The sequence below is a fragment of the Diuraphis noxia genome, unplaced genomic scaffold (assembly GCF_037042655.1).
Source record: "Diuraphis noxia isolate RWA-SAM2 unplaced genomic scaffold, SU_Dnox_SAM2 contig0004, whole genome shotgun sequence".
NCBI lineage: Eukaryota > Metazoa > Arthropoda > Insecta > Hemiptera > Aphididae > Diuraphis > Diuraphis noxia.
This window is the reverse complement of record NW_028301714.1, coordinates 13,538,792-13,555,653: the sequence shown is the minus strand read 5'-3', so window position 1 is coordinate 13,555,653 and position 16,862 is coordinate 13,538,792. Positions and strand designations below refer to the sequence as shown.

At 26.5% G+C, this 16,862-nt stretch overlaps 1 protein-coding gene across 3 annotated transcripts in view; it reads left to right on the top strand.

Moving 5' to 3' along the window:
- The window catches only part of LOC107173642 (trehalose transporter 1-like protein), an 84,746-nt gene that overhangs the window by 32,616 nt on the left and 35,268 nt on the right, over positions 1 to 16,862 (top strand). For all 3 annotated transcript variants that reach the window (XM_015524250.2, XM_015524253.2, XM_015524251.2), the window contains exon 2: positions 3,018 to 3,201. In XM_015524250.2, coding sequence (XP_015379736.1) covers positions 3,018 to 3,201 — 184 coding nt within the window. The remainder of the gene's footprint in view (positions 1 to 3,017; positions 3,202 to 16,862) is intronic.

Below are 16,862 nucleotides of genomic sequence, written 5' to 3'. Positions count from 1 at the left end.
GCGTATGAATCATACTTGGGAATTTTCATTATACATACCTGTACTACTGCACTGCAGTTTAATAAAACAGAGTGAAGCAGTCATTTAACGGTACATAAATATTTTTGATTAAACGCAAATTTTAATCATTAACCCAATGGTAATTTAATATTAATACCGATCGGATAACGGAGATATATATTATATTTTAATGTATACACTATAATATTGTTAAATTAATAATTTAATTATTGTTAATCAATAAAAAGTTATTAAATAATGGAAGTAAACAGTATAGGGTCTATTAAGTATGACTATAATTTTTTATGTGCATACACGATTGGACATGTTTAATCTACCGTACAGTAGGTAGGTATAAATAAGCACACAACGTGTTTTTATTGCGATAAAGTTAAAATAGGTAAAATATTACAAATTCGTTGTTTTTAAAATTAGAATTAATCGAAAATTGTATGGACCTTGCTGATATTAATTTGAAATTCACAATAATTATATAACAGAAAATTGGTAAATTTTTCGAATAAATGAATATATACATATATATATATATAAGCTTAGGTTGAAAAATGAACACGATAAACTTTCAGAACAGCCTTTTTCCTATATGCAATTGTTTTCTATTAGATTTAACACTTTTAGTTCTCAGCAGTATAACGTTATATAATTGAAAATAATATTTAAATTTTTGTTGTAATTGCTATATGGCGGCAGTGGAGGTGGTTTGCGACGATGTACGCATTGTGTATTGTTCATTTTTTTGTTCATTTTTATAGTTTAAGTTGTTATACCATGAAGATTCTGTCACTGGACAGCCTCCCACCTCATTATATAACTATGTAAATGTTTTGTAAAAAAAAACCCTATTTGTTTATTGTACTTATGTTACAGAATGTAAATACTATATTTTAAAATTAAAAAAAAAAATATATGTTATAGAATATTCTTCACTATATTATGTTATATTTTTCTATCGCGCTAATCGGGCATAGTTTGACAGCAGATACCGAAGTAGTCTCAATCCCGATGGTTAAATGTAGAGCATAAGTATAGATTTTTTACATCCCATCTGGTCATCAATAATCCAATTACACCATTTACACTTTTTAAACTTTAAAAAAAATAATGTTTTCATCTTGTGTTTAGTATCGAAAATTCGCAAACCATAATAATAATAATAATAATGTGTAAATGTTTATTTTACTCTTATTTTGATTCTACACACATTTTCCTTTAACGTAAACTAAATTGCATATGCTTAACCCCTTAAAAATGTGTTTCTGTGTAATATGACGTATGTCATGTATTATATTCACCTCCCTATCAAAAATTTTTGAAAAAGTTATTCATACGAGACTACAAAATTATTTGGACAGCGCAGATGTTATCCCAAAATTTCAATTTAGATCCAACCACTCGACAGTACAACAGCTATTTCGCATAACTGAACATATCAGTAATTCATTTGAAAAACATTGCCATACTGGTGCCGTATTTACCTATACACGTCTCAAAAGCGTTCGATAAAGTATGGCACAAATGTCTTTTATACAAACTAAAATCTTTCAATACACCGAAGTACTTATTTGATATTATCAATTCCTTTCTAACAAATAGGCAATTCTCAGTTAGAATTAATGATAATTTCTCTGTCCCCCGGACCATATCTGCTGGTGTACCTCAAGGGTCCAAACTGGGACCTATATTGTTCAATATATTCATCTCTGATATACCACAGTCACCACGTACAAACATTGCACTATTTGCAGACGACACAACAATATACAGTGAATCCCGCAACGTTGAAGCGATAACAAACAACTTACAAGATCACCTAAATCTACTAGCAACATGGTGCAATAACAGGAAAATACACATAAACGCTTCAAAAAGCTCAGCAGTTATTTTTAGCTTACGTCGCTATTCCAATCCACCACCTCTAAGATTCGGCAACGATTCCATACCTTGGCAGTCTTCTGTCAAGTACCTTGATGTCACGCTGGACAAGAGGTTAACCTGGGGGCCTCACATAGCTTCTAAATTACAACAAGCATACAAGCGCCTCTCAATGCTATTTCCTATCCTAAACAAAAAATCAGTTATACAAAAAAAATGCTCAATATTAATTTACAAGCAATTATTACGCTCACTAATTACCTATGCTTGTCCTATCTGGAGAAACTGCTCAGTGACACACTTAAGAAAAATACAAATTTTCCAAAACAAAGTACTAAGAATAATAAAAAACGCACCATGGTTCATACGCAACGAAAATCTACATAAAGACCTCCGAATCATAAAAATTCAAGATCATATAAAAGCTCTAGCAGCAAATTTCCATAGTTCACTCCAAAAATCAATTGGCTCAATACACTTTAACTTACACATACGTCCACCACCTCAAAGACGACTAAAACGCGGTCGCCCGCACGATCTTATTCGATAATGCTATTAAATAACTAGTCACTACTGTAATTATCGCTCTTAATTGTAATTGTAAATACTTATATCATGTTAAAATTAGTCAAAAAAAATTATGTTATTTATCCATAGATGTAGATAGCCTTATAGGCTAGGAATGTCTTATTATAAAAAAAAAAAAATGAAAAAAAAATGTATTATATTCATATTTTATTATTTAATACATAATGAATTACGAGTAAATGCATCAAAAATTAAATTTTTTCATTTAGTGTCACTCATCGATTAATGTGTGTTTTTTTTTAAAAATTATTTAAACTATACTAATAGAATCTGTTTAAGGATTAGCGGAGTGGAGGGGGGGAAGTATAATTAATTTATTTATTTTATAGTATTAATTAAAATAATATATTTATGTACAACTAGAGTTACCCTTATAAAATATAATTATATTACAAGTTAATAAAAATACTTCAAATATGTCTTAGGACCCCCGCCAATATACAAATTTTATTTTATCGAAGTCGTGAACAATTGTACAAATAGTAATTTGTTAAACATTTTAAAAACCACAATTAATTTAATGTATTTGTGTTAAGGTGCCATCGGGCCAGATTCAGCCAAGATGACCTCCTGGGATTCATATCTAGCAGTAGCAACGTTTCTGTCATCACCTGAAGAATTTATGGGATGGTTCGTCGGATTCGTTTCCTTATTCAGTACAAACCTCTTAAGACCACTGAGGCTAGCGTTAACATCATCTAACAAAAATGCAACCAAGAAGTAAGAACAAAAAAATATAGTTAAAAATAAGAATAATTCTTATTAGAGTGAAGAATGCATTAAAAACTTAACTAAAGCAAATACGTACTCATTGATTCATTTTTACTCATAAAATGAATAAGGAAAAACACTGTCCTCTTATTAAATGTATTAATCGTCTATGGGACGTTTCATATTTGCATTTTTGAGTGAATTTTTAATGTTAACTCCAATCGAAGGAAAACATTTATTTTTTCCTCTATCAATTAATTATGTGTATACTTCCAATTCTATTTCTCCTCAATAGCACAAACTATTGCGTGTTAATCATATTATAAAAGGCGTAACACGAGTAAAATTATTTGAAATTTTTGAAAAACCTAAATTTTTGAAAAAAATAATGTTTTATCGCTTTTTATGTAAGCCATTATTTTCAACTCGTATTTAAGATTTTAAATCTATCAAGGAATGTATTATTTTACCATAATTTATTTATTTATTCAACGACTATTTTAATCATAACTTTGAAGTTTACTTTTAGTAGAATTTTCGTTCGGCCTCATATTATAGACTCCTGGGGGGGGGGGGGGGGGGGGAGGGTGCATATGAGACTATTGACTAGCAGGGGAACTTTCCTCAATTTTCGTTAATTGTAAATAATACTTGTTAGTCCAGTTGAATCTGGACATTTACTTTGACACAATACATGTCAGCTGTCAGTTAACTATCGTGCTAATATTATCATCATCATCATCATGATTATAATCATTGTTCATTTTCGTTGTAGTACTGTTATAAAGTTATAATAATATACTATACGTGCTATACACGACGTTTTAACAAAATAATAATTTATAATCAATAAGGATAAAAATATGTTTCAATTATGTGCGCCGACTGTCGGTGTAGATATGCAATATAAATTACACACTTGTGTGTTTGTGGAAACATACGGTATTACTACCGGCATGGATAGAACAATTTTTGCAAATAATTAACTGGCAAAAGACGTTTTAATTTAAATTTATTTATTTAAGCCGTTTTTGTTTTTCAAAAAAAAAAGTTTTATAATAATAATACATTATACACATTGATAAATTTGTTAGTGTAAATACTAAATAATAATAAATCTTAAAATAAATTTGATAGGTTTTTTATAATAAACAAACACAATTTACATTAGTACTTAATAATTGCCGCGTAGTTTTATTTACATAGCCGAAAAACATGATATTACGTTGTTTTAAAATAAAATAAATTATTTGAAACATCATCATTTTTGGCAGATATAGCTGTCATGATTAAACAAATTCAAATATTTTCGGACTGATTAAATCGGAATGTTATATTTTTCAATACAACGGGTTTCCAACATCTATTATTTGCTAAATTGTTATGGCCGTTCAATACTTCTATTTATTTTCATAATTACATATTATACCTTTGGGTAGTGAGTTATTGATTTTTAACGAAATATCGGAAACGTGGAATATGACTGATGGCATTAGACTTTTACGGATATTATCTGTCAAGTTGTGACATATAATGCAAACATCAAATTTCTGAGTTCCTATCAGGTTACGAAATATATGAGATATTAAAACTTAATAGTAATCCATATATTATATCAATAAAAGAGTAATTTGATCGCCAGCTGTTGTGAGGAATAATGGAGAAATGCGTATAAAAACGATTGAGCTTTTAATTAGTGTTTAGTCTTTACTCTAAAATAATCCCTTTTACTGTTTCACTGTTAATATCAACAATCATTAAAATAATAATTTCGAAACCTTCTTATAACAAATCATATATAGTAACCCAATGGCCTATGTCACTGAGGGTACAATTCGTTTTATAATAATAAAAAAAAAAAATCATAAATAAAAAATGTTAAAGATTAACGGCCAGTGTTTTACTTGACTTTTTCTTTAATCCATATAAACTGCTTAAAAAATAACTTTAAAAAATACCACGCTTTTAAGTATATAATATAATAATAATGTGGTAAATATGAAATAAATAGTCATAAATAAAACTCATAAATTATAATTTAGGACTTAGGTGCAGTTTTACTCAACTATTAATTTTTGATTGTATTAAATTATTTTGCTTGCATACCTAATTATGAATATAAAAATGATATTAAATTCCAGGAACAATTTGATAAACAATATAATTTTTAATAAGTATATATTTTTTTTTTTTGAGTAAGTAATACAAAATATGTATCAACATCGTACATACTATATGACCGGATATGTTAGATAATATATGAACAAGTTTAACCTTTCAGTAATAAGGTGATAAATGAAAATCAAACCATATAACAAGTGTTACTCGTATTTTGTTTTATTGATTTTACGTGAGTTAATTTAAAATATTAAAATATCGTAGAAAACGAATAATTTTACATTTGAAATAACAAATGTTTCACAAATACATTGTTACTGTGTAACTATATAATATTTTAAATTATGAAAAATATACGTTTACGTAATAATACGTAAAATGTAGGTTAAATAGGTACTCAGAATCGTAAAAGTATAACTGATTTTAAATGTAAGTCATACAACTAATGTCTGTTATTACTCCATGGTTTAATTTATCTTTCGGTAGTTAAATTAAACATACTAAAAACATTGATATTTTATTTAGAAACATTATTAAATGATAATTTAATGAATTGATACAATGTATTTATTAATAATGTTAGTCATGTCTAATAGAGCTTAATATTTTGTTTAACGTACTTATAAGGATTAATAAACATTTCATAGAAAACTAAATGATTAGTATTATAGTTTATAGGATTTAGTTATTCTATAAAATTGTTTTAAAACATAATTGGGTCATGAATATTGTACCTATTTAGTCATTAAAAAGTCAAGTATAAAATTATATTAAGTATCAAGTTAAAATTCCACATAAAAAAGTGGTTATTATTTAAAACAATACCATAACTATAGTCTGTAGGTAAGTACTTAAGTACCTACTTAATTCTACGTATTTACAGGGTGATTTATTTAAGTGGGTACACTAATTATCTCGAAAAGTATTAACTTTTTTTTTAACTTTTAGATATATATTTTTCTAAAACCATATAATATTTTAATTTTTTCCCTCTTATATTAATTCATGAAAACACTATAAACTTTTGATTTTCAAATGGTAACATATAATTAAAACATCATGAATTAATAAAACCGTTTTTCATGAATTTACGTGTTAACGTTTTTATTTTTCGTTAATTGGTTTGTAAGATACTGCTCCTCAAAGCATTGATGATTTTTATTATTTTCCAATAATTGTAAAGTCCAGGAGCTATTGATTAATTCGATATCGCTAAATCCGTGGTAAAAAAATAAATCCAATTAGTAAATAAGTTAATAAATGATTATAATTCAAAGTACAATTAATAGTAATCTTTAATAATTAATTGTTATTTATTTTGTTGCCTTGGATTCAGCGATATTGAATTTATCACCAGCTTCTGGTACGATTATTGGAAAAAAAAGTAAAAAAGTTTTTAAAAAACATCAATATTTTGAAGAGCTGTATCTCACAAATCAATCAACGAAAGATAAAAATGGTTTTAATAATTTAAGATATTTTAATTATATTTTATCATTTGAAAATCAAAAGTTGATAGTGGTTTCACCGTTAAATATAAGGGTGAAAAAAATTAAAATATTAAACGGTTTTAGAAAAATATAAACCTAAAAGTTATGAAAAAAAAAAGGTGGGTAAGTCGTGGATGTCGCTCTGCTGTACAGTTGGTTACAAGTGGGTTACTGTAATGGTTGGAATTAAATTTGAATCCAATGATATTATATCATTGTATACGAAAAACGATTCTGAGCGAAGACGGTTATATATTATAGATTATTATTATTAATTGATATTATAAAATTTTCAAACCTTAGATTTAAAAATAAAATTTTTATGAATTTCTTGTTTGAAATAATTTGCGAATTTTCTTGATTTTTACACATGTTGTCAAAATTCAAACTTTGAATGCTTGTAAAAAAAAATTGTGACTACGCATTTCTTTTATTTTTCAATTGCTATTGTAAAAATATTATAGGAGCCATGTATTAAATTTTCAAATCTTAGAATTAAAAAGAAAAACTTATATGAATTTCTATCTAAGATAATTTGAACATTGCCGTAATTTTTACGTATTTAGTCAAAATTTAAAATTTAAATGCTTATAAAAAAAAAATCGTGCCTACGTATTTTTAATATTTTTAAACTGATATTGTTACAAGTTGTTAGAAGCCTTGTATTAAATTTTCAAGCTTTTCTACCGAACAAATACATTTTTATCGATATTTATAGAAAAAAAAACTAAAAAAGTTGAACAATTTAAATGTCAGTAAACAGATCAAAAAAAAATCTAAATTTTTAAAAAATTTTATCAAATATAGAAAATGCCTATATAAACATTCAGTGAAAATTTCAAGTATCTGCGGTCATTTGTTTTAGAGTTACACCAAAATAAGGAAATCGTTAAAAGTGAAAATCCAATGTTGTAAAAATTTAAATTTCAAATGCTCATAAAAATTTAATTTGAATTTCCAGTGGACTTTTTATTTGTGGTAAAGATTGAAAAACTTGTAAGGAATCTTGCATTAAATTTTCAAATCTTAGATTTAAAAAGAAAATTTTTTATGAATTTCTAGCTTAAAATAATTTGTGAATTTTCGTGATTTTTACGTATTTTGTCAAAATTCAAACTTTGAAAGCTTATAAAAAAATGATAACTATGAATTTCTTTTAATTTTCAACTGCTATTGTAAAAATGTGAGCCTTGTATTCAATTTTCAAGCTTTTCTGCCTAACAAATAAATTTATATCGATATTAATTTTAAAAAAACTAATAATGATCGAAAATTTCAAATGCCTATGAATAGTTCAACTTAAGTCGAAATTTTTTGAAAATTGCATGGTGGATAGAATATACTTATATAAACATTTGGTGAAAATGTTATGTATCTATGGTCTTTCGTTTTAATGTTACATCAAAAACCAAAATCGATTTTGTCGAAAAATGAGTGTGCGTAAAATTTCCCGTTTTTTCCTTAAATTTTAGTTTGTTTTTCTCGATTATTTAGAAAAGTATTAAGAATTTTTTTGACCCCCCCCCCCCCCCCCCCAAAGTACCAATTAGATTCACTTTCTGATCCAACGAGGTACTGAAGTCAAAAATCGAAGCATTTTTACTGCCCCAAAACGTGATGACAGACACACCAAAAAAAAAAACACACACACAATATCATGGTAAAAGGTAAAATCAATACATTCATCGATCCGCTCAGAATCTAAAATTACGGCAATGTTCAAATTATCTTAGATAGAAATTCATAAAAGTTTTTCTTTTTAAATCTAAGATTTTAAAATTAAATACAAAGCTCCTAACACATTGTAACAATAGCAGTGAAAAATATTAAAAATATATAGCCACATTTTTTTTTACAAGCGTTCAAATTTTAATTTTGACAACATACGTAAAAATCACGAAAATTCGTAAATTATTTTATCCTAGAAATTCATAAAAAATTTTCTTTTTAAATCTAAGATTTGAAAATTTTTAATAATCTATAATATATCCTAGACAGATAATTAGTCTCCGTTCAGAATCGTTTTTCGTATACAATGATATCTATCATTGCATTCAAATTTAACCTACCTATTTGGTGAAAATGTTATGTATCTATGGTCATTCGTTTTAATGTTACATCAAAAACCAAAATCGATTTTGTCGAAAAATGAGTGTGCGTAAAATTTCCCGTTTTTTCCTTAATTTTTAGTTTGTTTTTCTCGATTATTTAGAAAAGTATTAAGAATTTTTTACTTTAGACCCCCCCCCCCCCCCCCCCAAAGTACCAACTAGATTAACTTTCCGATCGAACGAGGTACTGAAGTCAAAAATCGAAGCACTTTTACTACCCCAAAATGTGGTGACAGACACAAAAAAAAAAAAACACATCATGGTAAAATCAATACATTCATCGCTCCGCTCAGAATCTAAAATATAAACAAAAATAAAGTTAATGTTTAATACAAGTAAATAAATATCAAAAATCAAAATATATATTATCAAATCACATTATATTATAATTTGTTCTAGTATGAAATTAGGGAGAAAAATATAGTAAATGTTTATGCTTAATACAAATTTAATAGTTATTAAAATATTACCATTTAAAATATTGACAATATGCCATAGTACCTAGTTATTTTTTTTAAATTTTTGATAATAAATTATATACATTTTCGCAACGAATGAATACCCGTTTGAAGAAAAAAAATACTGATACAATTCTTATACTTAGAGGAAATTTGATATCGTTTTAGTCCAAAAAAATATTTGATGGAAAACAGAATCTTATTTTTGGAGGAAAATGAACCCACTTACCAACCCAATACTAGAATGTATACACACATAAGGAGAGAGAGTACAACCCTTATCCATAGATTTTTTATCCATTTAAAATCACGAAATTTCTATAATAAGACCCAATTAAGAACGATATCACTTTTTAATAACAGGATTGAGTATAGAAGATATCAACAATTCCACGTTTTTCGTAAATTAAAAAATACTCTTATTATTAAAAAAATATTATAAGAAGCCTTATAGATAGAGCCTATAAGATAATATTCTTACTTTAAAATTGGTTAAATAAATTTTTTTTTAATATATGATTAATTATAACTCAATAAAATGGATTGTTCTGAACGAAAACTACTATTTTATGCGTCAGTAAGATGATAATAGATGTAAAATAAATTTTTATCAATTCTATAAAGATTGAGACTACGTAGTTCACATGTGGGTTTGATGTTTTCTTATATCATTATTACTAGTTTATTCTACTTTATTTAAATAAATATAAGTTTGAAATATATTTTATGCTTACTCTAATATTGATTACCTATGTTGTCACTTATCAATATATTTTAGTATACCCTTAATCACGAAGAAGTTATATACTAAATCTAATGAAAACTAATTAAATTAGGATTTCTTCTACGATATAGGTATACATGCTAGTTGTTACCAACAAGACAATAAATAAAATAACGCAATAAAAATCTTAATATTATCCTACTATTCCATTCTTAATACGTATAAAATTACTATATATTTACATTTTAATTTAACTACCTCCCTGTTAGATATCTTGGAGAATGCATATATTTAAGTTTTAAAATATAATTTTTATTACTTCCAGTTACGTGTTGTTTGTTTGTATTAGTTTGCGTTTATTTATCGAATAATAAATTAAAGGAAATAAAGGCAAATAGAATAAAACTCACAAAATAATATTTTTCTGTTTCAAAAATATTGATAAATTCTATTTTATGGATGCAATCATGTTTATTATGATACTGTATAGTAGGTAACTAGCTGGTGGGATATCAGTCAAGGTAAACACAATTATTATTATTGCGCAATATAATTATTTCATTTTATAATATTTTCAATCCATCAATTAATTACCATGAATAATAACAATAATAATAGTATTAGTTTGTTATTACCTACATCTGTTTAAACTGTTAAAAAGACTTAATTTTTAAAATCTAGACAAACTAATTTCAGTATACATCATAATATATATCGCCCCTACATCGTATTGCATTATATACGATTACATACACAATTGATTTTAATTTCCAATCACTTGATTATCGAATTATTAATTCCATGTCCACCTTTATTATATTATGTATGGTCAGCGTAATAATAGTTTTATTATTACGCTGATCATTTAATAACGATTTGCCATTTTTCATATAATTGAGTGTCACTATATTGACGCATGTCCTGCAGACGTTGCAGTAAATATTTAGACACGTAATCGCTTTCGAAATTGACAGAAAATCGTTGATTCCGTAAAAAATCGTCGAGAGTGAAAAATATCAATAAGTGTGTATTTACAGTTACTGAGTCATTAAATTACATTTTACTAGAATCCCTTGAAATGTTTTATAACAATAACAATAACAATAATAATAATATATTGCATCGAAAACATCGTAAGAAACGTTTACAATAAAGAAATCGCACAAAATTGCCGTAGTAGGAAGTATATAGGTACTATAATAGGAACTCGTAGTAACTGAGCGTTCGGTGACATAACTTCTGCAGACTATAGTTCCAGTTCTCCACGATTCCGTTTGATTTGTTGGCAAACATTTTGCTATCAAACAATACGTACGCTCCTATAAAATACGGTACCGCATAATGATATTATAATTTATCAAGTCGAATAATTACGTTTTCATTAGATGATTCGTTGATCCGTACATAGATAGTGCACCGTTAATTATTGAATTGATTTAACCAACTATGTACAATGATAACTCAAATCTCAGGAGGAATAAAAAATAAATTTGACTTTTGTATAAGATACTTCAAATACGAGTTAAAAACAGTGTCTTCAAGGGGTAAGAAAAATATTCGAGGTTTTCAAGTTGTATCAAAACTTACTGTAATTCTAAAAACCCCATAATCTTTTAAAAACAACTGCAATATTGTACATACTGTACGTGGTTCAAAAGCTGCACAAATGATGATGAAAATTAACATAATAATATAACAATAATTAATAAAATCATAGGAATCGTGGCAAGCAACGTGTTACGCCTCACGTTAGTATAACAGTCGCATAACTCGAGGGTTTCAAGGTGCTGCCTTTGACCGTGTCGACATCATTAGTTGTTACAAATCAATTAATGTTATGTACAACTAAATCATTATGAATACTGAATAAAGATTTAAATATTATATAACTACGATATAAACACGATATCTATAATAGTATTTTATTAAATATTTATAACAGTTATATTATTAGTAATAAAATTATGATAACACGATTCAACGTTTGCCTCGGTGTCGCCCGCCACGATTAATTTGTGAACTGAAAAACTTTTAATCGTAATGAAATATTAACAACCTAGCCGATCGCTTAATGCGTATATATTATAGGTACCTATATGTACGTTTTGGTATTATACTATTGTCCTACCTAGATATTCGTATGTAATAATTTAAATAAATTCATCATTGTGGCAACAATATACACAACCCATATAATTTAATGTCATATTTTAATACCGATTCGCGTCCTTGCAGTCGAAAAGCATAATTAGGTACTATAGTATATGATATGAATACTACTGTATACTTACGCATTATCCTATATTGTTATAGTTAGACAGTGTCAATACTCAATAGTCCTCGTGTCACTGTTGCAATAAAACAATTAATGCAGTGCACCGGTAAGTATAGGTATTTTATTGAAAAATCACGTGAAAATCGTTTTTTAGTCTCAGTCGGTCGATTGGTTATACTCGGGCAATGATAAATCCATCGATATCATACATTTTAATAGTAATCAATAATACTAATATGTATGGGTAATATAGTATTAAACAGAGGCTACTATAATAATATGATACTGTTTCAGCTGTTACACAACAATTAATCTATACCTACGGTAACATTCGAAAAGCACATGTTGTTGATCGATCGATAAACGCATTTCTCAGTATATTTGATCGTTCTCGGTAAATTTTTTTAAACTGTACAGAGCGATAATGATGCTGTGATGAAATGCACCTTTTGTTTGTTTATTATAAAACGAACATTGTAAAATACGTATAGATTACACCACAGACAACGTAGCTAATACTGTTTCTTTTACAAAGAGATTTTTCTGGAAAAATGTTCACGTTTGCATTAGTAGGTTAGATAGCAGGCGGAATACTTGTGAACTGAGTGCCAATAAAATCTTTCAGAACGAATTGAGCCCCTGGTTATTGTCAGTGAAATAAAATACACCTAATACTATAACTGATTGAGTCTATGTTTAAAAACTATACCAAGTCCCGTCAAACTTCAATAAATATCTTATTTTCTATGTTAACAGATTTTAGGATTGTAACAAAAAAATATATAAAGTATGCTTAAAAAATTATTGTTTTTCATGTTAATTTTGAACAAATCGATTAATTTGTATAAAATTACACATGATATAATTTAGTTACACCTTTTAAACTCAAGTGTGTAAAATAATATTGGTAATAATTATTAATGGCAGAACAAACAAAATATAAATAACTATAGTCATAAAATTATTATAATTTAAAAAAGCGAGTAATTGGGTATCGCTCTGCTGTACATTAGGAGGTGGGGTGGATCTCTGACTAGGGTAGGTTAAATTTGAATGCAATGATAGGTATCATTGTATACGAAAAACGATTCTGGACGGAGACTAATTATCTGTCTAGGATATATTATAGATTATTAAAAATTTTCAAATCTTAGATTTAAAAAGAAAATTGTTTATGATTTTCTAGCTTAAAAATAATTTTCAAATTTTCGTGATTTTTACGTATGTTGTCAAAATTTAAATTTAAATGCTTGTAAAAAAAAAAATGTGACTATGCATTTATTTTATTTTTCAACTGCTATTGTAAAAGTATTTTAGGAGCCTTGTATTAAATTTTCATATCATAGATATAAAAGGAAAATTTTTTATGAATTTCTAGGATAAAATAATTTACGAATTTTCGTGATTTTTACGTAATATGTTGTTAAAATTAAAATTTGAACGCTTGTAAAAAAAATTGTGGCAGTACCTCAGTACCTCGTTCGATCAGAAAGTGAATCTAGTTGGTACTTTGGGGGGTCAAAAGTAAAAAATTCTTAATACTTTTCTAAATAATTGAGAAAAACAAACTAAAAATTAAGGGAAAAACGGGAAATTTTACGCACACTCATTTTTCGACAAAATCGATTTTGGTTTTTGATGTAACATTAAAACGAATGACCATAGATACATGACATTTTTGCCTATTCATAGGCATTTGAAATTTTCGATCATTATTAGTTTTTTTAAAATTAATATCGATAAAAATTTATTTGTTAGGCAGAAAAGCTTGAAAATTGAATACAAGGCTCTTAACACATTGTTTTAATAGCAGTTGAAAATTACGTAAAAATCACGAAAATTCACAAATTATTTTAAGCTAGAAATTCATAAAAAAATTTATTTTTAATTCTAATATTTGAAAATTTAATACAAGGCTCCTAACATATTTTTACAATAGCAGTTGCAAAATATAAGGAATACATAGTTACAATTTTTTTTTTAAGCATTCAAAGTTTGAGTTTTGACAACATATTATGTAAAAATCACGAAAATTCAAAAATTATTTTAAGCTAGAAATTCATAAAAAAATTTATTTTTTAATCTAAGATTTGAAAATTTAATAAAAGATTCCTTACAAATTTGTCAATTTTTATCACAAATAAAAAGTCCACCGGAAATTCAAATTAAATTTTTATGAGCATTTGAAATTTAAATTTTTACAATATTGGATTTCCACTGGATTTCACATTTGCTAATTTCCTTATTTTGGTGTAACTCTAAAAGTCTACAACAAATGACCGCAGATACTTGAAATTTTCACTGAATGTTTATATAGACATTTTCTATATTTGATAACATTTTCAAAATATTTAGATTTGTTTTGAGCTGTTTACTGACATTTTAATTTTTCAACTTTTTTTTGTTTTTTTTTTTCTATAAATATCGATAAAAGAATTTATTTGTTCGGTAGAAAAGCTTGAAAATTTAGTACAAGGCTTCTAACACTTTTTAACAATAGCAGTTGAAAAATAAAATAAATTCATGGTCACAATTTTTTTTTACAAGGATTCAAAGTTTGAATTTTAACAACATACGTAAAAATCACGAAAATTCATAAATTATTTTATGCTAGAAATTCATAAAAAATTTTCATTTTATATCTAAGATTTGAAAATTTAATAAATAGCTCCTATCATATTTTTATAATAGCAATTGAAAAATAAAAGAAATGCGTATTCACAATTTTTATTTACAAGCATTCAAAGTTTGAATTTTGACAACATATGTAAAAATCACGAAAATTTGCAAATTATTTCAAACTAGAAATTCATAAAAAAATTTCTTTTTGAATCTAAGATTTGAAAATTTTTAATAATCTATAATATATCCTAGACAGATAAACCGTCTTCGATTAGAATCATTTTTCGTATACAATGATATAATATCATTGGATTCAAATTTAATTTCATCCATTACAGTAACCCACTTGTAACCTACTGTACAGCAGAGCGGCATCCACGACTTACCCGCCGTTTTTACGTATTAAGTCAATATTTGAACTTCAAATGCTAACAAAAAAAATTGTGCGTATGTATTCTTATAATTTTCTTCTATACCTACTTAAAGGAAAACTTAGTGTTTTATTCTTAATCCTTAGTTATAAACACAAAAAGTTTTATGATTTTTCAACTTCAAAATTACTTGCAAATTTTCGCGTTTTCGACAGATTTCGTAAAAATTTGAACTACCTATAAACGTTTATAAAAAAATTGTGACTAACGATTTTAAATTTTTTTTAACCACAATAAGAACAACTCATAAGGAACCTTATATTAAATTTTCAAGTGTTTTTGGTCGTCCAACATTTTATTCACTTTTACATCGGAAACCACCCCCAAAGTTTGAAATTGAAGCATTATTTCGACTAGTTATGCTGTACACAGACAAAAAAATAAAATAAATAACACACATCATTTTGAAATCAATACATTCATCACTTCGTTCAGAATCTAAAATTATATAAACGATATCTCACAGTCGCCCCGTAAATTTTATAGTTACTCAAAATAATCCTAAAACTCAAGTGGTACATTTTTCTTTTAAGCCTGGAACTCAATTTATTGCATGATTATTTTCTTGTTCAAATATAAGGGCCTAATTAATAGGTTGTAGGTATTTATACACTGAGTTAGTATAGATGCTTTCAGTCGTATACAGTATACCACATTTATTTAATAAAAGTTAACAAATATGATACTCGAGCATTGCTGAATTATTATTCACAAATATTTTTGGATTTTCCTCGTGGTCATATTTTGAAATAGTATAATGAAAAACAATGTTACTCTATGATTGAAATGGCTTAACCATGCGCGTAATTATTATTTCGGTAATTTCAAAAAGAAAATAAAATAAAAACAAAAATAGTAATAATCATAAAAATAGTTTAAATGAACACCGCCCACCGTTAAGTTATTAAAAAAAAACGACTGGCAAACACCAATTTCGATTGTTAAAACGAACACTCTGTACACTTTGATAGAAACATATCGAGAAAAACACCTACAGAATTTTATATAGATGTGGTTTGTACAGTGTATCTACACATTAAATGTATAATATGGCCGTAGGTGCAAAAATCAAAGTAGGTTGACCTCTAATGAGAATGAAATTCAATTAAAACAAATTAAATATGGTCAAATTAATAGTTTTTTTTTTTTTTTAAGTTTATTAAGGCTTCAACAACACAGATTTTTAGCCAATAATTAATAGTTTATATAGTATTATATAGACGAATATAATGATAAAATGTTACATAAACCTTTAACTAATTTGACAATAATTATACGAATGTATATCGATATGTATTATTGGACGTTTGACTTAAAAATTAATAAATTTATAGTTTTAATATTTCTGTTACCAAACAGTTTATTTTTTCACCATGGAATAATAATAAAGAAATGTCTCCGATGTTATAACAATCATAAATTATTTTTATCTGTTCGTGGT